At 42.1% G+C, this 21,728-nt stretch overlaps 2 protein-coding genes across 3 annotated transcripts in view; one reads left to right on the forward strand and one right to left on the reverse strand.

Annotated features, from left to right (window-relative positions):
- Nucleotides 1-21,728, reverse strand: part of alkbh1 (alkB homolog 1, histone H2A dioxygenase) — a 246,835-nt gene that overhangs the window by 150,064 nt on the left and 75,043 nt on the right. The gene's annotated exons all lie outside the window — the stretch shown is intronic.
- The window catches only part of apoba (apolipoprotein Ba), a 43,302-nt gene that overhangs the window by 3,248 nt on the left and 18,326 nt on the right, over nt 1-21,728 (forward strand). For both annotated transcript variants that reach the window (XM_070979941.1, XM_070979942.1), the window contains exons 5-16: nt 12,896-13,048; nt 17,606-17,730; nt 17,810-17,886; nt 17,978-18,434; nt 18,653-18,785; nt 18,918-19,064; nt 19,326-19,537; nt 19,900-20,107; nt 20,198-20,368; nt 20,487-20,690; nt 21,182-21,349; nt 21,464-21,669. In XM_070979941.1, the coding sequence (XP_070836042.1) occupies nt 12,896-13,048; nt 17,606-17,730; nt 17,810-17,886; nt 17,978-18,434; nt 18,653-18,785; nt 18,918-19,064; nt 19,326-19,537; nt 19,900-20,107; nt 20,198-20,368; nt 20,487-20,690; nt 21,182-21,349; nt 21,464-21,669 (2,261 nt within the window). The remainder of the gene's footprint in view (nt 1-12,895; nt 13,049-17,605; nt 17,731-17,809; nt 17,887-17,977; nt 18,435-18,652; nt 18,786-18,917; nt 19,065-19,325; nt 19,538-19,899; nt 20,108-20,197; nt 20,369-20,486; nt 20,691-21,181; nt 21,350-21,463; nt 21,670-21,728) is intronic.

Raw genomic sequence — 21,728 nt, forward strand, 5'->3', positions numbered from 1 at the left:
CTTATCGCATGAGCCAGTGCCCACTGTGACATCCAACAGGATGTCACGTTTTTACCCAAACCTAACCCTGCATAGAAGATTGCAGATGCCACCACAGTGTCACAAAATGTTCCTAACCATAACCTTAACCAAATGTGTGTCATACACACTCCAAAGGACCTTAGTCTTCTTAGCAGATGGAGTCGACTTTCGCGTTTGTTGTACAGAACATGTATTGTTACTCCAATCCAGCTTGTGGTTGAGATGAAAAACCCAAAGTGTGGATGTTCACCAGTGTAGTGTGTGGCACCTTCCTGCAGAAGTCTATCACAATCTGTTTTGTCTTGCTGGTGTTTATGAACAGGTGGTTCATAAACACCATGAACACAAAGTCCGAGTTGGTGATGATCTCCCTGTGTTCCAGTTTGTTCCCCTGTGATAAACAGCAAACGATGGTTGTATCATCGGAGAAGTTCTGCTCTTACTTGCCCTTGGAGGAAAATGACAGATTAGACATGAAAATCACACTTCTCTGCCTTTACAAACAGTTTATTCTCTAAAAGCCTCGAGAGCACATGGCGGACATGAGAAACATGCTCTGACAGGGAAGAGGAGAAGATCAGAATGTCATTGAACACAAAGAGGTTTAGAAAGTCCTATGGGATGTCATTCACTGAAGCCTGAAACACTGCCAGTGCCTTGGTGAACTCAAAAGGAATGACTAAATACTCCAAATGATCCAGTGGACTATTAAACGCCATATTTCATTCATCCCCTCTCAGATGTGCACCAGGTGATAGGCATTACAGAAGTCAAGTTTGAAGAATACTATGGCTCTCTTTAAAGGAAAAGGAGGAGTTAATGAGAGGCAGCAGGTGTTTGTTCTTGATGATGATGTTATTCAGATCTCTGTAGTCAATGCAAGGACGCAGTGTCTTGTCTTTCTTGCCCACATAAAAAAAAAAAAACATCAGCCACTGGGGTAGAAGATGGGTGGATTATGCCTGCAGCCAAACACTTCTGAATGCATTTCTCCATTGACTGCTGGAGGGTAAAGGTGCACCGGGAAGGAAAGAGATCAATTGGGGCAGTCATAGAGCCAGTGCGGGGCAAGAGACAGAGCTAGGTCCTTTCTGAAAACGTCCTTTAGTTCATGGTACTTGGTGGTATAGTCATTAGATCTGCTGGTGGGTAAACTAATGGCTCCACTGAACCCCTACCTGAGGGTATAGCAGAGCTAAGATAAGTGGCATGACAGTATGGACTCCAGCTCCCTATTTTTTCTGGCTGCCCAATCAATGATTGAGTTATGTTGTTTTAACAATGTGTGACCCATAACTATGGTGCAACTGGGAGAGCTAATTACATTGAAGCTCATGATCTTGTGATGCCTGCCAGAGACAATAAGAGTGAGAAGGGTTGGCTGGTGAGTGATCTGTGCTTTCAGCCTGCCATCCAGAGATTTATAAAGTTCTCATCAGCCCTGGAATCAATCAATAATAAATGAAGGAGAAATGATAACTGTTGTGAGAGCAGTTGTGACAATTCTGCCACACTATCTGACTGAGTTGGCTGACTTGCAGCAGGTAATCCAAGTGGTGAGAGGATTGCGATGTCCAAGCAGGACAACAAACAATCTGGCAAAGACTGGAGTGAAGAACCAGGGTTCATCTACTGTTTGGATTGGTTACTGGATGAGCCTCAGATGTGCAGGTGGACTGTCAGCAGAAGGGGCATGTGAACCACACCCATCTCACTTTAGACACAGGCACAGGCACAAACAGAGGGAGGAACAGAGAGAGAACACACATGAAACACAAGGAAGGGGACACAAAAGAAATACAGGGAGCTGGCAAGGAGACACTTGCAACCCAGACACAGAGTAATAAGAAAATAATAAAACATCACTGATGCAGACAAAACGGAAACAATAAAGATTCCACGTTGGGTGCAGTTACAAACACACACAGAAAAAACAGCGCTGCACAGTTTTTGCTTGTGCAGTGAATGTTGACTTTCTCCTCTCGAAAGGGGGTTTCAACCATCGCAGTGAGTTTGTGGCTGTACTCACCTGCTGAAGTGACATTGTGAGCCTTAAGCATCGTGAATTCCTCCACAATCTGATCTGGTTCAACTTCTCTGCTTCTTCATTCTCAAAGTATGGTATCACCAGTCCACTCAGTGTCTCTGTCCAATTGTAACGTCAGTTATGTACCATAACTGGAGACAGGGTGTTGCCAACTCAAAAAAGGCCCTAAGTCTCTAGCTAGACTTTTTTCTTCTGTGATCCCCGGTGGTGGAACGAGTTACCAAACTCCATTCGATCTGCCCTCTCAATCTTTAGAAGAAGACTAAAGACCAAGCTCTGAACAACTGAACACCTTCTTTTTAAAAAACAAGCAAACAAACAGACAAAACAAAACCTCTCTATTCACTCTATGCACTCTATGCATTACTTCCTAGCACTGCCTTGAGGCTCCTATGTCCAATTGGACCAGAAATTTAGCTAGAAGTTAAGGCACCTACTCTTGTTGTTCTCTCTTGTCCAGAACCTTGCTTGAGATGTATGAAAATCTCATATGTACGTCGCTTTGGATAAAAGCATCTGCCAAATGACAAATTGCAATAAGTACAGACTCTATGTGCATAGGCACAGCCCTCTAAGGCTACTGTTAGTGGGTTCATCCCTTCACCCACATGGCACTGAAACAGTCCATGCCCACCTGCTTGATGGGTCTGACTTCTGGTCACCCGAATATAAATTACATTGAGACCGGACAATCGACTTATGTAAACAGCTTTCTTCAGCCATCCACAGAGCCACTTGTGCCCCAAAACTTGGAGGGCTCCACCTGTACTCTGAGTCTAGAATCTGCTGTTACGGTACATATGACGTTCTATTTCATATAGGCTTCACCCTCTAAGGCTATCACTACTAGGATAAGAATGAAGCAGAACATAGTCCATGTTACACTGGGTTGGTCCGGTACCACAAGCACAAATGAACACCCCTACTTCACCACATGGACGGAGCGCACAACCGAATAATAACAAGGACATGATGTTGCCGACCTGGCAAGTGGGACAAATCTGGACACCACTCTCTGAAGATATGTTCGTCATCAATTCAAATGACCTTCAACCCATTAATCAGTGCTTGCTGGATGAAGAAAGAAGGGATTGTCATCCTGATTATTTGGTCTCTATGTAATTCCTACTCAGGTGACCTTTATGAAGTAGAACCACTCTGCTTGGCCTCTCTCTCCCACTGTAACCGGTCCAATCAGCCGTTCTGTCCCATTGTAACCAGTTCACTCTGCCTCTGTGTCCCACTGTAAGCAGTCCTCTCAGCCTCCCTGTCTCCACTATTTTGCAGCATTTCTGTCACAGTATAATTATTGCACTCAGCCTTCTGCCCTACTTTGACCAGTCCACTCAGTCTCTCTGTCCCACTGTAACCAGTTCACTCTGCCTCTCGGTACCATTGTAACCAGTCCACTCAGCTTGACTATCCCACTCTAACCAGTCCACTCAGTCTCTCTGTCCCATTGTAACCAGTCCACTCATCTTCTCTGTCCCACTGTAACCAGTCTGCCTAGTCTCTCTGTCCCATTGTAACCAGTCCACACAGCCTCTCTGTTCCAGTATAACCAGTCTGCCTGGTCTCTCTGTCCCATTGTAACCAGTCCACTCAGCCTGTCTGTCCCATTGTAACCAGTCCACTCAGCGTCTCTGTCCCACTGTAGCCAGTCCACTCAGCATCTCTGTCCCACTGTTACCAGTCCACTCAGCTTCTCTGTCCCATTTTAACCAGTCAACTCATCTTCTCTGTCTCACTGTAACCAGTCCACCTAGCCTCTCTGTCCCACTGTGACCCATCCACTCAGGTTCTCTGTCCCAGTATAACCAATTATGTCAGCTTTTCTGTCCCACTATAACCAGTCCAGTCAGCCTCTCTGTCCCACTGTTGACAGTCCACCCATCCTCTCTTTCCCAGTATAACCAGTCTGCCCAGCATCTCAGTCCCTTTGTAACCATTCCACTCAGCCTGTCTGTCCCACTATAACCAGTCCACTGAGACTCTCTTTCCCATTGTTTCCAGTACACTCATCTTCTCTTTCCTAGTATAACAAATCCACTCAACCCAACAACTTTCCCACTGTTGTTAAGGCTTAGCCTTAAGTAGTAAATATTTCAGGACTCAAGGTAGCAGACCAAAACAAAGACAATTGCCAGAATTAAACAATACAATTTATGTACAAAGGAAAACCAAAAGCGCACTCAAACTGAGTGGAAATAACAAAGAAAATATATTGGAGGTAAACTGAGCAGGGCTGAAGACACTGAAACAGAGAGCAAACATAAGCACAGAGTCCAAAAATACAACAGAATAAATCCGCCGACAAAAAAAGGCTCAATAAACCTAGGCGCAAGCTTGCGAGACTCAACCTGTAGCGGAAGCCATACTGACTGACCTGGAGTGTAGGAGGGGGCAGGGACCCTGTGTCGGTTAGTGGATTTCTGTTGTCCATATTGCTACCAAGTGACACTTTGAAAGGAGACAACCCATTGGCAGATGAGACCAGGGAATTATGTGAATACTCAATCCACGGCAGCAGAGAGCTCCAACTACCGTCTGACCGTTAGACTGAGGGTGATAGCCAGAAGCTAGGCTGACCATGGCTCCCATGGCTTTAGCAAAAGCCTTCCATACATGTGATGTGACCTGGGGACCATGGTCAGAAACAATGTCTGATGGACTGCCATGTAATCTGACCACATGTTGGATTAGTAGATTAGCAGTCTCAAAAGAGGATGGGAGTTTCGGAAGGGCAACAAAATGAGCAGCCCTAAAAAAACGATCTACCACAGTTAAAACCACAGTGTTACCGTTGGAGGATGTTAAACTTGTAACAAAGTCCAAAGCTATGTGTAACCAAGGCCTCCCGGGGACTGGCAGGGGGTGGACCAGACCAGCCAATGCCTGATGTGAGGCTTTGCTCCGAGCACATATGGTGCACGTGGCAGCACAAGTCCGTGTGTCGGTGTCCATTGAGGGCCACCAGAAGTGTCTGCGAAGGGGAGATATGGTACAGTTTGCTCCAGGGTGACATGCCCACTGAGACATATGGACCCAATGTAGAACCTGAGAGTGAACAGTGGAGGGCACAAAAAGTCTATTAGGTGGACTGTTACCTGAATCAGTTTCCCATCTCAGAACCTCATGCACCACCCTCTCAATGTCCCAATTAAGAACAGTGACGACCCGACCAGCTGGTAGTATGGTGTCAGGTGCGGCCTCAGGCTCCGATGGAGAGAACTGGCGGGAGAAGGCTTCAGGCTTGATGTTCCATGTTCTGGGTCTGTATGTGAGAGTAAAGCTGAATCTTCTAAAAAATAATGCCCATCTAGCCTGACGGGAATTGAGTCTCATAGATGATCTGATGTAAGACAAGTTCTTGTGGTCTGTCCACACGATGAATGACTGTTCAGCCCACTCCACCTAGTCTCTCAACTCCTCCAGCGGCAGTTTGTTGGCCAGCAGCTCACAATTCCCCACGTTGTAATTTCACTCTGCGGGAGAGAGACTACGGAAGAAGAAGGCACAGGGGTGCAAATGGTTATCTAGACCTGACCTTTGAGACAAAACAGCCCCCACACCGGTGTCTCAGGAAGTAAACAGTTCCTTAAGCTGATTAAAAGCTGTGTCTACCTCAGCTGACCAGCTGAAATTCACAGAAGAAGTCAGTTTGGTCAAGGGTGTGACAATCTTACTGTAACCCTGGAAGAACCATCGATAGACGTTAGCGAACCCCAGAAAGCGCTGCAGCTTCTTATGAGTATCTGAGAATGGCCACTGCTCCACCACCCTCATTTTCTCCGGGTCGGCCTTGAGTTTGCCCTCCTGAATAATAAATCCTAGGAATGACACAGATTTGGCATGAAATTCACATTTCAAATAGTATATTCTCTAGGAGTCTGATTAATACCTGTTGAACATGGCTTTCATGTTCCTTGGGAGAAAGGAAAAAAATGAGGATGTCGTCTAAATAAACAAAAACGAACCTGTTGAGGAAATCACAAAGGACATCATTAATTAAGGCTTGGTAGACGGCCGGAGCTTAGTGAGCCAAAAAGGCAATACTAAATATTCAAAATGCCCCAGTGGTGTATAAAGGCCATCTTCTATTTATCCCCCTCGCTGATGCTAACCAAATGATAGGCGTCGCGTAAGTCCAACTTAGTAAAAATAGTGCCTTCCTGTAGAGAGGCAAAGGCAGAGTTCATGAGCGGCAGAGGATACTTGTTCTTAACAGTAATATCATCAGTTCCACAGAAATCAATGCAGAGTCTGAGTGATTTGTCCTTCTTAGATACAAAGAAAAACCCTGCCCCCACAGGTGAAGAGGATGGCCGAATGATACCTGCTGCAAGAAAATCCTTGATGTACTGCTCCACAGCCTCTCGTTCTGGTTGTGATAGGTTGTAAAATCTACTGGAAGGAAGAGGTGCCACTGGAAGCAGATCAATGGTGCAGTCGTATGGTCGATGAGGAGAGAGAGAAAGAGGAGCCTCCTTACTGAATACCTTCCACAGGTCATGATAAGCAGGGGGAATACAGAAGAGATCAACAGAGTCAGATAAATTAGAAAAGTTGGAATTACCCCCAGCCAGTGGAAGGGCCAAATGTAGACAAAGAGCATGGCAGTGGGGGCTCCAACCTATGATCCTGCCTTGAGACCAGTCTATATGACGATTGTGCATTTTTAACCAGGGGTCACCAAGAACCAGAGTTGAGTGAGGAGACTGAAAAATGTGGAATGTAACCATTTCATGATGATTGCCAGAAATAACCATTTACATGGGAGTAGTGTGGTGTTTTACCATCGCAAGTATCCTCCCGTTTAATGCATACACTTTAATGGGTCTTTCCAAAACCTCCAGCTCGCAACCTGCTTGTGCAACCACCTGTTCATCCAGTAAGTTGTCTTCCACACCAGAATCTATGAAAGCGAGGAGTGGAAGCCACTTCCCGCCCACAAACCAAGATGCTTGAATCTTGCACTTTCTTACTGATGGGGTATCGATAATTACTTGGTTAGGGCTCGTCAGTACCCCCACGTCTACCAATGAGCCATATCTTTTTGCCTAATAGGACATACTGCAATGACATGACCCCCAGCACCACAATACAAGCACTCACCTGCCTGGATACTTTGGAAATGCTCAGCAAGTGTCAGACAAGCTCTTCCGAGGAGCATGGGCTCCTCCTCCACAGGCCAAGAGGCAGGTGGTGCTGGCGGGTCAGGCTGGAGCGAGAAATCAGAAACCGGACATTGAGCAGCATGTGGAGGAAAATGAAATGATGCCTCCTAGCAGCGCTGTCTCTTTCCACCCGGCGTCCGCTGCCAGGGTTCGAAAGTCCATGGCATACTTTCAATAATCAGAAAAAAACGACTGTTGTGACGTGGGGTTGAAATCTGTCCAAAAGACCATTTACATCATTGAGTTGAATCAAAACATCTTTCTTTCCAATAAAGGGAAGATTAAAGAAAATACCTGTTTTTTAGAATGAGCTATTTACAACTTTGTACCCCATCTACGTCCCGTGATGACGCCGAGCAAGATTGCTGCTTAAGCTGGAGGCTGCTGCATCGCTAGCTACATGCAATGTGAATACATCCTTATTCACAATTTCTTACATTGTTTTTTTTTCACACAAGTTGCAGATTAAAAGCCTCTCCCACTAAAGACATGCCGAATTCCTGGAAAAATGATGCAAATACGTCTCAACAACAGCAAAGCACCAGGGCTAGCAGTAGCTTAAAAGCTAGCCAGGCCTCTCCTGTATCGCCAGCTCAGGAGGCCACGGACGGTTCCATCTCCATTGCTAAAATATACAAGCTTCTTCAGAAACTAGAGGTCGACCAAACGAAAGTCCTGGATGACCAAGCCAAACATTTTGCAGACATCTGTAGGGACGTGTCAGAAACAAGAAGGGCTGTTGAGGTGAGTGAGGCTTAACTAGCCGACATGCTAAACAGGATGACTAGCGGCCCATCTGGACATGCTGGAGGAAGCAGAGAGGCAGCACTGTGACTCCCCCCTGGCTTCGGCTTCTGAAGTTGAATAATTGAACGCCAAAGTAACTGAATACGATGATCAGGAAAGGCAAGTAAATTTACGTATTTATGGTTTCCCAGAACGTGTTGAAGATCATTTTTGAGCTACTCTCCCCGAAATCCTCCGGGCTGACTTTTGGGGGGCCTGAATTTAGGGTGTGCTCATCGGTCGTGACTGCCAGCTAAGCCTGGAGCCCCCCCAAGGCCTTTCATCATGCATTTTTGGAGGTTCCAGCAGAAGGAGCGGGTGAGACAACTTGAGAGATTAGGGATGTCCGCTGGCAGAGCCATAAGATCAGCTTTTATTCAGACTTCTCCAAGGCTATGCAAGAGCAACCCCAAACGGGATAAAGCATCGTCTTGAAGATTTGAAGAAGGCTTTGAAATGCATTAAAAACCTTTAGTTGACACAGGCCTTGCTTTGTGATGCACCCGCACCCCCACCCAGGTTTTCACCTTGCAGAGTGGTCTAGTAAGACAATGTGAGCTATGTTTCAGTCTATATCTCCTTCTCTGATAGACATTTAAATGAACATTTCGGGTTTCTAACACTGGAGGATGGAGATGGTTCATCTTTGTCCAGTCTGTGGACTCAATCTTGTGCTTGTGTGTTTTATCCTTTTGATTGTTATTGCTGTTGTTGTTGTTGTTATACAGCAATAACCATAATCTATAGACCATATAAGTATCATTAGCAGGTGGGCATTTTATGCCTAGGTTGCCAGTGATGTGTGTCTGCGGGGTTTGTATGTGGGGTGGGGAGCATCTCCAGAGGTGCCTTGGACTACTGAAGATGTCCTTTATTGTTATAAGGCAGATGTTGTAATGTTGAAGAAAATATTCACACTGCTGCTGTTTTGTTTTTTGATCATTGGTAGTGCTGCGGCTGCACTTGGGTGGCCAGAAACTCTCACTTTCTTATCCAGTTGTGGATTTATCAGGAAGGTTTGACAGTACCTTGCTTCCTCACCTTCCTTTGCTCTTTTTGGTGTTTTTGATGTTTTTTTGTTCTTTTTTGTTGTGGGGTATTTTTCTTTAATGGATCCAGACTTCTCTCTTACTGCTGTGGGAGTAACTCCAACATTTCAGTCAATGCCAGCGGTCTTAACATTCCACACAAAAGAGCCAGTTGATGCTTTTTATGAACTATTAACTAAATCTTTGCTTGATTTTACAGGATTTCATTTAGTTCTAGGGGCAGATTTCAATGCGGTATGGGACAGCAACATGGACAGAACAGGTGGCATTGAAAGTAGGGACCAAAGTCTTGCATCTGAGGCGCTCTACAGTACCAGTGGGCAACTGATACAGGCATGGTCGACATTTGGCATATGTTAAACCCTTCTTTAAAAGACTTTTCATTTTACTCGGGGAGACAAAAATCCTTTTCAAGGCTAGATTTTATCTTCGCCTCAAAAGATTTATTTCGAAATATTCCAAATGTGCATTGTATTCCAGTTACCTGGTCTGATCATAAACCAATATATTTTTCGGTTACTGTTCGTCCATCATCCTCTAAAGCTCCTAGGTGGCGGTTCAATTCATCCTTACTGCAAGATAAAAATTTCAAAGCTCAGTTTGAAAGTAATTTTAGTGAATTTTTGGAGTTAAATGTTGGCTCTGTTGGCTCTGTTTCCGAGCAGTGAAGGTCTTTATAAGGAGTACTACCACCTTGTACGCTTCAACACAAAACAGGGAACGTGCAGCCTTTAGAATTAAAATATGCGACCCTTGATGCTACCTTGCAACATAACTGTAACAATCACACAGCCTTACAGAGGGAACTGATTAAAAAAGAGATTAACTCTCTTGAGGTGCCGCTCAGAATATTTTAACTCCTCAAAATCCAGTCATCTACTAGCAATGAAGCTTCGGACGGACGAGCAATTTGCTGATATTTTTTGTATTAAAGACAAAGATGGCGTTATACAATCTGACCCAAAAAAGTAAATGCTTCCTTTGCCTCCTTTCATCAGGAGTTATATAGTTTGGAAAGTAATTTCAACAAAGATGTCTGCAATAATTTTCTAAACAACATTAAACTACTTGCCTTAACAACGATGACTCCATTAAACTGCATGGCCCTATTACATTACAGGAGTGTGAGGCAGCTCATCCACAATCTCCCCAATTTCTATTAAAGGAATACACCATCACATCTCACTATGCTGATGACATTTTATTGTATATAAACAACCCAGTGCTGTTTTGTCAACCTTTGAACATTATGGCAAGCTTTCTGGTTTTAAAATAAATTGGCAGAAATCAGCTCTGCTACCTTTAAATCAGGCCATGTGTAATGTTCCCATCTCTGCATCTATTCCAGTTACTAAAAACTTTATCTATCTGGGGATAGATATTTACTCCTCCATACAGACATGAACTAAAAACAATTTTTTTAATACACTAAACAAAATCGTAGCGGATCTCGACAGCTGGTCTAGCCCACCAAATTTACTTTGTGGTAGGGTAGCTATAATAAAAATGAATATTCTCTTCTTCTGAGTCAATTTTGTTAGTTCGATGCTCTCCCTTCGCCCTCCCCCTCAATATTGGAGCCAATTGCAATCAGCAATAACATAATTTCTTTTGCGTGGTAAATGACCTCGTATTAAGCTCACCACAATGCAGCAAGAAAGGCAGGCTGGTGGCCTGTCTCTCCCGAACTTCAAATTTTATAAGTGGGCCTTCACACTGAGGCCTTCATTAACTTGGTTTCAACTGGATGCACAGGTGTCTTGGCGAGCTCTGGAGGAGCAGATGTTAGCTCTATATTCTTTTGCTAGCATACTGCATTCTAATATTTCAGCCCACCAATGCCATTTGAGATTTGGTCCTATCATCTCATATTTGCTATTAATATGGAGGAGGGTGGAGAAATTAGCTGGTTGCTCTTCTGGGTGGGTCCCACATTCTCCAATATTCAACAATGATAAATTGCTAATTGCAGTCATCCTATTCGTTTTCCTGTCTGGGAAAGAAAATACATTTGTCCCCTGGTGATATTTATGGGGAGGGGAATTACTTTCTTTTCAGAACATATGTATTAAGTATGGTACACCATGTACATCCTTTTTCTTTCATTTGCAGATGAGATCGTCTTTAAAAGACAATGGTGTCCCTTTACACTGTCCTCTCACACCACACCCACTTCATAAATTGTTCCACTCTGCTAGAAGCACAAGTGGTTTTGTTTCAAGACTTGTTTCTTGTTGCAGCATTCTTACAGACCCCTGGCATTAGACACAGTGTGGAGGAGAGATGTTCCAGGTCTGGAACCTACATTTGACTGGGATAAAGTGTGGGCTGATGTGAGCTTAGCCTCCAGAAATCATGATCATCAGCAAATACATTACAATTATATACATAGGGTATATTTAACTCCTAGGAAGCTTCATTTGATGAAGGTTATTAATGATCCTATATGTACTTTCTGTACTTTCTTCCAAATTGATGGGCAGTTTTTTTCATAAGTCCTGGGGGTGTAACCTGGTGGCCGAATTTTGGAAAATGGCTGCCTTTAAGTTGTTTAAGATCATGTTGCCATGCTCGCCCGCTACACTCATTTTGAATGATTTGTCAAGGCTGGGTTTGACATTGGTTAAGAGAAGAGCATTATTGGCTGGACTTACAGCTGCGTAAAACTAGTTGCCACATGTTGGAAACCTCCACACTCACTTTCTTTCCGAGCGTGGGTTTTGACATATTTGGACATTGCTTATTTGGAGTTGTCGACAGCCAGAGTCCACGGAGCCAATAAAGGCTTAGTATTCACTTCTAACCACCCTCCGTGGGTTTCAGGTGTAACACGTGACTGGGGTTTGGAGTTTTGGATCCAGGGAGTGGGTGTGTTATATTTGGGGTTGTGAAACCCTAACCATACTATTTTATTAATAATTGTTTTTTTATATATATATATATTTTTTATTATTATTTTATTGTATTTGTTTATTCATGTGTACCTGTATATAAACATATGTATAGGTATGAATACATATCTGGTGAACTATTTTTGTAACATGTGCATATGCCTATCTATACTTTTCTTTAAAATAAAATAAAAATTTGATTGAATTTATTTTTTACCTCATCCATTTCCAAATGACTGAAACATTTTTGAAAATGATGCTTAGCAAGGTGTCAAAACAGCAGGTGGATGAGTTAAGTTGCTTCACTACATCCTCCAGAGTGTTCGTATCAACATCTTGCTCCTAACTATTTTCAGCTAATCCCGGGTTCACAGTCACTGTATTTCGATACATTGACATAGCAAAGGGCTTGTGTTATTTGGAGACCACGCTTTTCTTCTGCGTCCTCACTGCCCACATTCGATTTTGTCAGTAGTCATAACAAGTGATAAAAAGTGTTAAAAAAAAAAAAAAAAGCAGTTGCAGCATCACAGTGATTTTAGCCGAGGATTATCTGTTCATAACTTTTAATAGAAAAAAAAACAAGATGAAAAACGGCATGAGGGTTGGTGGTTGAGGATGCATTATATCAGATGTGAATTTGCTCTCCTGTGGGTTAACTGAGTTGTTGCAGCAGCAAATGACCATACAATGCAGATACAAGGTAGACGGAGCTGATGCAGCACATGAGGATAATATGAGAAGTAAAGGGAGAAGTTAATGCAAAAGAAAATAATATGCCAGAAAAAGATCAAATTCTGGTAAAAGGGCAGTCTGTCTATTAATGCACTTTCACTTGCATGTGGCAAGTCTTGTCTTATGTACTTTCAAGCTAATAATCATGAGCTAAAATCCATCAGTTGCTGTTTTTATATTCTTTTTCAGAGCACAGTCCATGGCCAGTGCTTAACAGACTACCTAGTGAATGCCAGGAAGGATATTGCCACAGATGTGAGACTGACCAGAGATCTGTCCCAGTGTGACCAGTTCTACAGCAGGGAACAAACCAACAGCCCCCTTGCCTTATTGCAAAAACAGGTGAGACATTATTACCTCCCTCTGTAGTCTGTTACCAATCACAAGTCAAACAGTCTCTATGTAGAACACAGGTGTTTACATCCTCACTGAGGACATTTCTTCAAGTTAGTCAGTAGTCAGGCTTATTGTATTTAAAACCATTTTGTTATGTGATGAAGGCTTTAGTGAAATATAACATCCTCCCATAGAAAGTTGATTGCTTTGAGAAGATTTCTACTAAAATAATATGGCACATTATTTGCTTCTGAAGGGACCATTGTTTTTTTCCAAAATGAAAGCCAAAAGTCAGTAGACTCCAATACATGATCAAAGTCTTCAGGAGATGGGAAACCTCTTGAAATTGACAACCAGTTGACGTGTTTAAATTCTTGACACTATAACCTCTGCTAACCTGAAATGGGACAGCAGTGTTTGCAAAATATTTAAATTGGTTCATCAGAGAGTATACATCCCGTTGAAGGTCAAGTTGTTTCTAGTTTCAATATTCGACATTGTTGAAAGTGTGTTTACCTTCTTCACCGCTGTTTATTTTGACTACTACTGAAATGAATGCATTATAAACAATATTTTAGCCTGTTTAGCATCAAAAGCCTCTGAATTTAAGGGATTACTGACACCCAGCATGCTCCTTGAAGAAATATCCTCAGTGAGGATGTAGAAACTAAATGGAGACTGTTTGACTCTTGATTGGTAAACCTTTGCACTTTAGGGTACATTTTGTTTGAAGCTTGTGCTTTTGTTTAAAATTGTTTGTGTTATTTTGTATATTTTAACATGTTTCATTAATGCATTAGTATGATGTTTTAAATGGTGACCTGTCTGTCTAACACTGTAAACTCAATAAGGCAAGCTTGTAACACTTTTTGTTGTTTATAACAAAGTTAACTCAACCCAACTATTACACCACACATTAACTGTCACATTAAGATGGATACACTTGTATTGCATTTGGCTTCTATGGGAAATGACTAGTTCCATCCCTATGAACTGCCAATCATTGTACTGATTCACTTTATGTAAAAAATAGGGCTGTCAGTTTAACGCGTTAATTAGATTAATTAATTACGCTGCAAATTAACGCGCTATTAAAATTAACGCAATTAATCATGAGTGGCAAGTCAATGCGCAAGCATTTTAAATTTGGCCCTTTGAGTGACCCATAGGCTGCAGTGGCAGGTCGCATCCTACCTGCGCCACTAGTCAAAAGCAGGGTGACAACAGACATGGATGCGACACCGGAGAGCGAGGCAAGCCTACTTGGACCTTTGAACGGCAAGTTTATTTATAAAAAGAACAAAGACGGGACTATTAACAAGAACGCAGTGATTTGTACCTTGTGTAAAAAAGAATTTTCCTATCACCATAGCAGCTCTAGACTGAATTATCATTTAAACGCTAAACATGTAGTTGCTGCTAGTGCCGCTAGTGCTACCGTGAGCTCACTCCACCGCCAACCCACACTTGCTGAGTTAGGAAAACGAATGCGCAAAGTCACGACAGAAAAACTGACAAACTCAATTGCAAAGTGGGTTGCTGCTGATTGCAGGCCGATTTCAATTGTGGAAGACGAGGGCCTAAAAGAGGCGTTTCAGATAGCGTCATCTGACTCTAATTTCCAGCTACCGTCGAGAACTACAGTGATGAAAAGAATTCACCAGCTGTAATGTGAATGTCAGTGAACTGTAATGTCCTAGAATTCAAATTCTTTATTTGGGGACCTTTAGCAGATGTGAGATTAAAATGCGATTAATTAGATTAATTAATTACAAATCCTGTAATTAATTAGATTCATTTTTTTAATCGCCTGACAGCACTAGTAAAAAATACTTTCCTATGTGAGTCTGGTCTCATTCCTAAAGCTTTATCTACCCTTTAACATCCTAATGAGATGCACTGGGCTTTGAAGTAACTCCAATGTAGACCCATCCATGACAATATTAGACGCTCAGAGCAAGGTGACATCATTTAAAGAGCAAGAAAGTCCATAAATGGAGGAAGGTGGACAAACTCATGCCTTTCACCCAGGAAACCGGGGTTTGTATCCAGTGACAAACAAAAAGTGAACAATCATTTCCTGTACCTAACCAAGCACTTTTGATGCCTAAATGTAAGCAAGTAGTTTTGTTGCCTTTACCAAACCAAGTAGTTTTGGTGACTAAACCTAATTAAACTGTGACAGTTTCACAACATTAACCACGTATTAGAAAGGCCTTCTGGCAGGAGGGCTTTGTGTGTCACTGGGATAGGAACATGTTGGATGGCTGGAGCAGTTGCTCTGAGTGTTTAACATTGCTAAGGATGAGTTTATATTGGAGTGAGTTCATACAAATTCTAATGGTTGCTTTGTGTGTCTGTATGAAATGCCAAGGGATGTGATGAAAATGAGAATGGATTACCTTGCCTCAGTGTAAATTTTTATGACATTTGGGTGCATAGGTTGCCAAAAATGAAAATAAAATGAAGTCCTCCTAAGTCATATTTATCCTGTGACTTGAAAGTATACAACATTATCAGTATACACGAATAGCACCAACAAAACATAAACGTCAACCGAATTGACCCTGGTTTAGCGAGAAGCTGTGGCTATTGATGAAACAAAGCAGATGCAGCCCTCAAAAAATCCCTAAAGTTAGGCTTAAAAACAGACAGGCTGATTTATAACGGTCTCAGAAATAAGGTCACCCGACAGCTCAGAAATTCTAAAGCAAATTTCTTTGTAGACGTTATAAAGGAAGCCAAGGGGAATCCTAAACTTTTATGGCAATGCATTGATCAATTATCAGGGAAGCAGCAAGACAAAAATGGACACATAGAGCTCTACAAAAACCACCAGACTAGCCTAGCCACCACACCAGGAACCCAGGACACCCAAAAAGACAGCCTAGTAGTGGCAAACATGCTTAATGACTATTTTATTGATTCTGTCCTAGCGCTGAGCCGTTCTCCAATTTATCAAAATTATCCCACTTTGGTTTTTCATCCAGTGTTCTCTCTTGGTTGGAGTCATACCTCAACAGTCGAACCCAGTGTGTAAGGATCAGGGACAAGGTGTCCCCCCAGAGAGCATGTACCATGGGGGTTCCGCAAGGATCAGTTCTACGCCCTCTACTTTTTAGTCTATACATCAATGATCTTCCCTCTGTCTGCGACGACATGGAGACATTGATGTCTGCGGAGGACACGGTCATTTTCACACATGGAAAAGACGCAGACACAGTGGCAGCCAAACTGTCAGCAGCTATGGGTAAAATTGCAGTGTGGCTCAGTGACTCATGCCCCATGCTGAATACGGAAAGAACAGTCACCTTGTACTTCTCTAACAAACGAAACCTCAGTGAACGCCCTAATGTTTTTGTGAACGGTCAGATGATAAAAAATGTTGAAGAATTTAAATATCTGGGTGTCACTCTAGACTCTGTCACTCTGTCGTTTAAAAAACATATTAAAAAAATGTGTAACACGCTCAAACACAAAGTCGCAAATTTTTGCTACATTCGTAATGCACTGTCTCTTGAAGCTGCTAAATCTTACTTGAATGCCATGATTCTGTCGCACACACTGTACTATACATAATCCTGGTCTCAGGCCAGTAAGACAGCTGTGAATCCAGTAAGATCTCTATACAACCAATCCCTGAAAAATCTTGACAAGAAACCTCGACGGCACCATCACTGTGATATACTCTCCAAATACAAAATGCTGAGCTTTGACAACTTGATCATGTTCTCAAATATTCGCCTAATGCACAAAATCATTCACAAGGCTAAGGTTACCAGTTGGTACCTGCGGGGATGGGGATACCCTCGTGTGTAGTCCCACCCCACCCCACTCTCTCATTCCCCACTCTCCCACTAGACTTGTTGTATTAATGTACCTATACAAGGAAACTGTAGCAGTAACTTGTGGGATTGAATGTATTATGCTATATGCATTGTGTACCTTCCGCTTTCTAGGTAATGGGCACCTGTGACTACTATATTTCAAATTGCACCTCTGTAATTTATTACATATTAGCTCTGTGCAGTGTGTACCTTCCGCTTTTAGGTAATGGGCAACTGTGACTTCTATACTTCAATTGCACCTTGTAATTTATTATGTATTACGCTCAGTGCAGTGTGCACCTCCCGCTTTCCAGGTAATGGGCACCTGTGACCACTATATTTCAAATTGCACCTTTGTAATTTTATATATTGGCTCTGTACAGTGTGTACCTTCCGCTTTTTAGGTAATGGGCACCTCTGTCCTCTATACTTCAAATTGCACCTTTGTAATTTATTATGTATTATGTTCAGCGCAGTGTGTACCCTCCACTTTTAGATAATGTTGTTATTAATGTACCTAGCACTGTATATCCTAACTTGCTCTGTTAATTTATTTATGATCTCTGTCTCTATGTCAAGGACTGCAGATGGAAATTAGCTTTCCTGCTAAATCTGGTGCAGCCATCTCTTTATTCCACTTGGAATAACTAATGTCACTGCACGTTGTCCTGTTATAAATTAAATTTAAAAAAAAGAAAAAGTAACACACATTAACATTGTAAGTTCTTGTTTCCAGCCTGTTTCCATGTCTAAGCTGATCACAAGCACTCAAGACTGCAACTACCAGTTTGATAACAAGGGAAAGCACATCACAACAGCCATTTGCACAGAAAAACACAATTACTTGCCCTTCTCCCATGAGTAAGTCATCATCTGATTGCATATTTCTGTGTGTATGTAGTGGACTGCATTTTGCATCACCCTCTTATCTGCCCTGCAGGGAAAATGGAATATCATCTGTGGTGACCCAAGTGCTTGGCTTCCAAAGCTCCAGAAGGATAAACAATAGAACATTTGGTGAGTGATCATTTCAAGCGTGTCTACTGTAAGTTTTAGTTTGCATCTCTCACTGGGAAATGCTCAGTCACTGCTAAATATGTGAACACAGATGTGATCCGCAGCCAGAGCAAGCCATTACACTTTGAAGACCCTGACGATAAAGCTCCAGTCCAGACGAAGGATGCTGCTCTCAAGATCCTGCGAGACCTCATGGCTTTGGCAGGTACAGAGCAGGGTCAGAGGAGGACCAGCCTTTTCCATAAGCTGGTGTCGAGCTTGCGCGCTCTGAGAAATGACACCCTGAGCCAGGCAGTCATTGAAATGTTGGATATGTCAAGCTGGCTGACCTGGCAGGCGCTTTTCCAGTGTGGGACCCCAGAGTGCACCAGTGCCATCTTCCAGGTTATCCGGACCATTGATGGGATGTCACTAGAGGTGGACGCTCTAGTCTATGGGTTAAGTCTACAGGCTAATCCTGATACTGCACGTGTCCGAGATATGCTCAGCATGGCTCAGTATAAACAGAGCAAGGCAATCATGTATGCTCTAGCCAACACAGTTAAGAAGTAAGTAAAATATGTATTTTTGGCCTTAAAAAAAGCAGTCTGATAGTTCTGATGCAATTACTTTAAAATATTGCTAAATATTTTTTGCTAAATATTTAAAATGTAGCGCTCCAAAAAAACATTATTGTTACATTTCAATAAAGCTAATTAGGGTGTGAAATAACTATGGAAACAAGAACATCTCATTATACAGTATCTTCTCTGTGTCTGGTCCACAGGTTCCATAAAGAAGAAGTTACTCCAGTGGTTGAAGATGTGGCAAAATTCATGGAAACACTCTTGAATGACTGTTCAGGACAGATCCCTGATTTAGACACTCACCCTGAAGAGCTGTCCTTCCTTGTGCTGAGGGTACTAATAATCACTCAAGCATCTTAATTACTGTACTTCTGGATTCTGTACTGAATCAGCTCTTGTCAGGGAATCTGGCTCAGGGGTGTGGTGCCCCAAATTAATGTTTTTTTTTTTTTTCCTCATTTCCAGGTTATTGGTGTCATGGGTCAAGCTATACAAGCTGTCAGCCCCAGCCTGATTTCCTCTATTTTGCGGTGTGCTCAGAAAACAGATATTCCATTATCAAACCAAAAGGCAGCTGTACAGGCCTTTAGGTTGATGGATATCAATGATGAGGTGCCATATTTTACAAACATATTTGTTACACATTGTCATTGTAGGATGAAAATTAACACAGCATATGACTTTTTAACAAATTCATATACAAGCAACAGCAAAAGGCAAAAGACCTGAAATAAATTACTGAAACTGGAATACAAAAAATATATAGTGTGCCCTTTATTATATTTAGACAACTGAATCTTCTGCAGTTCTTGCATGGTCTAAGCACTGGCTACAAGTAATCAATGCAGTAATTTATTATTTGGTCAACTGCAGGTCAGAAACGTTCTCATGGAAGTGTACCAGGATGCCAAGAACCCTGTTGAAAAACGCATAGCAGCCTACCGGATTCTGATGAAGAACCCAGACCAAGCCCTGGTGAGAGGCATTGTGAAAGATTTGGAGCGCATAAGAGATGAGCAGCTCAAGAGCTTTGTGGTCTCCCACCTGAACAATATCCGCAACTCAGAAAAGCCACAAATGCATCGGTAAGTAACAATACTTAATTTCCCCGGTGGGGGATCAATAAAGTATCACCACATCTTAATTTTAAAATATCTTCATTTTAACAAATTATTTACCTGTACAATAAATGAGTAATTTACTAGTAACCACAAACAGAGATTAGAGATTCTATTTATTTGTTCTTATCTGTACACATTCATCAAATGTCTACTTTTGTGATGAAATAAGAGAAAATTATGACATAAATCTTATTATATGGGGCATCCAGGTAGCTCACTTGGTAGAGCGTGTGCCATGTACTAAGCCTGCGTCCTCACCGCACTGGCACTCTGGCACTGTCATCACACTTTTTTAAAAAAGATTGTTTTAATTCTCCTTACTCAAGACTCAGGGATCACATTGAGTTGGCCTTGAATGACCAGCTATCACCCACAAACAAGGTATTCGATGGCATGTCACACAACTACAAAATAGACTCTCCCTTGGGCTCAGTACAGAGCAACATTATCTTCGATGCCATGAACACCATACCTAAGGAGGTAATGCTGGAGACCAAACTAAAGGTTTCTGACTACAACTATGACATCTTTGAGGTATGTTTTCAGTAGCATGTGTGTTATATGTGGTGAAAACAAACAAAGCTTTGTAAAGATTTTTAAACATTAAAAATCTCCCCTTTCAAGGTCGGTGTTGAGGGAACAGGATTTGAACCAACAATTGATGCTCTATTTGGAGAAAAAGGTTTCTTCCCAGACTCCATCTCCAAAGTTATGTTCTGGGCAGGTGACAAAGCGCAGATCCTCAGAGAGGTTTTGGACAGAATAGCCCCTGCCAGAGACAGAATGAAGAGACAGGTGAAATGATTTTGTACACATGATACATAATGTTTTTGTTTATGCTAAACATTATCCAACTTGTAAAATTACATTTTACTTGGTATGGAAGATTCATTGCACATGCATATCTCTTTAGGTCCCACATAATCTTTTGAAAGACATCACAAGCAGTGTCCAGAAGCTCATAGAAGATGTGTCTCTCTCTCAAGCCCCTGAAGCCATTGCCTATCTTCGACTTTTGGGAAATGAGATAGGATACATGAAGACCAGTGAAATAAGAAAGATGGCTGAGACTCTGTCCATGTACTACCATTTTTTCATCAGGATACTGCCTGCCAAGGTCAGCTCTATTGCTTTCTGAACATTGTCTTCCTCTAATAAATCTGATTGTTTTGGGAAACCTATGTGGAAGACACTATAGTCATATGCGGCAGGTGCATGATTACATTAACATGAGGTAGTTCTTTAGTCAGGTTATCTAAGATAACTTAAGATACAAATCAACGTTGTGGATCTACAGCAATGCTGGCAGATCTGTGAACAGCTGTCAAAATATTTCAGTCTTGACCAAAATGGTGGACTGACCAAGTGGGCAACTGACTCTGGAGAAAAAAAATGCTACCTTGGCTACAAATCAAGCAGTTAACATTAAATTATAATATCAAAAAGATTTACAGATTGTCCCACAACTGTCTTTTGTATTATATCTTTTTGGCCTGATTTTATAGTCATTTACAAAATCCACAATTTTATATTGGACTTCCATGATGTCACTCGTCATGGTTTGTGACTGAACTGCAAGTGATATATTCATTGTTTTCTCTTCAACAGGTCTTTTTTGCATTGACATCTGGCACTGAAAATGAAGTCTTTGCTCACTATATCTTCATGGAGAACGTCTTTTCTCTACCCACTGCCTCTGGCTTCCCTCTGAGATTCTCTTTGGCTGGTGTGTCTGCACCTGGTGTCAAAGGAGGCCTGACCCACTCATTCGCTGGTGTAAGTTAGCTTCTCTTCATCTTAGCTTACATTTAAAATAAAATTAGAATAGTCTTAGTATGTCTCCTGTGAGTTTCTCTTTACAGCTATTCTGTTGTATCCTTCTTATTGCAGACTGACCTGTCCTTCATGCCTTCAGTTGGGCTAGAATTCATCACCCAAATGGGTGTGCACATTCCAGACTATGTAGAGGCTTGGCTTGAAATGCACACTAATATGTACCATGAGAGTTCCCTCAATGCCAAGGTCACTATGAACAGAAACCAGATGAGACTGTCTATCCCTGCCCCTAAATTAAACACTCAGTTGCTCAGTTTTAGGTCAGTGACCCATGTCAAATGACACAAAACACATACCAACTTAGTAGCTGCTAGTATTG

This window comes from Chaetodon trifascialis, chromosome 14 (assembly GCF_039877785.1).
Source record: "Chaetodon trifascialis isolate fChaTrf1 chromosome 14, fChaTrf1.hap1, whole genome shotgun sequence".
NCBI lineage: Eukaryota > Metazoa > Chordata > Actinopteri > Chaetodontiformes > Chaetodontidae > Chaetodon > Chaetodon trifascialis.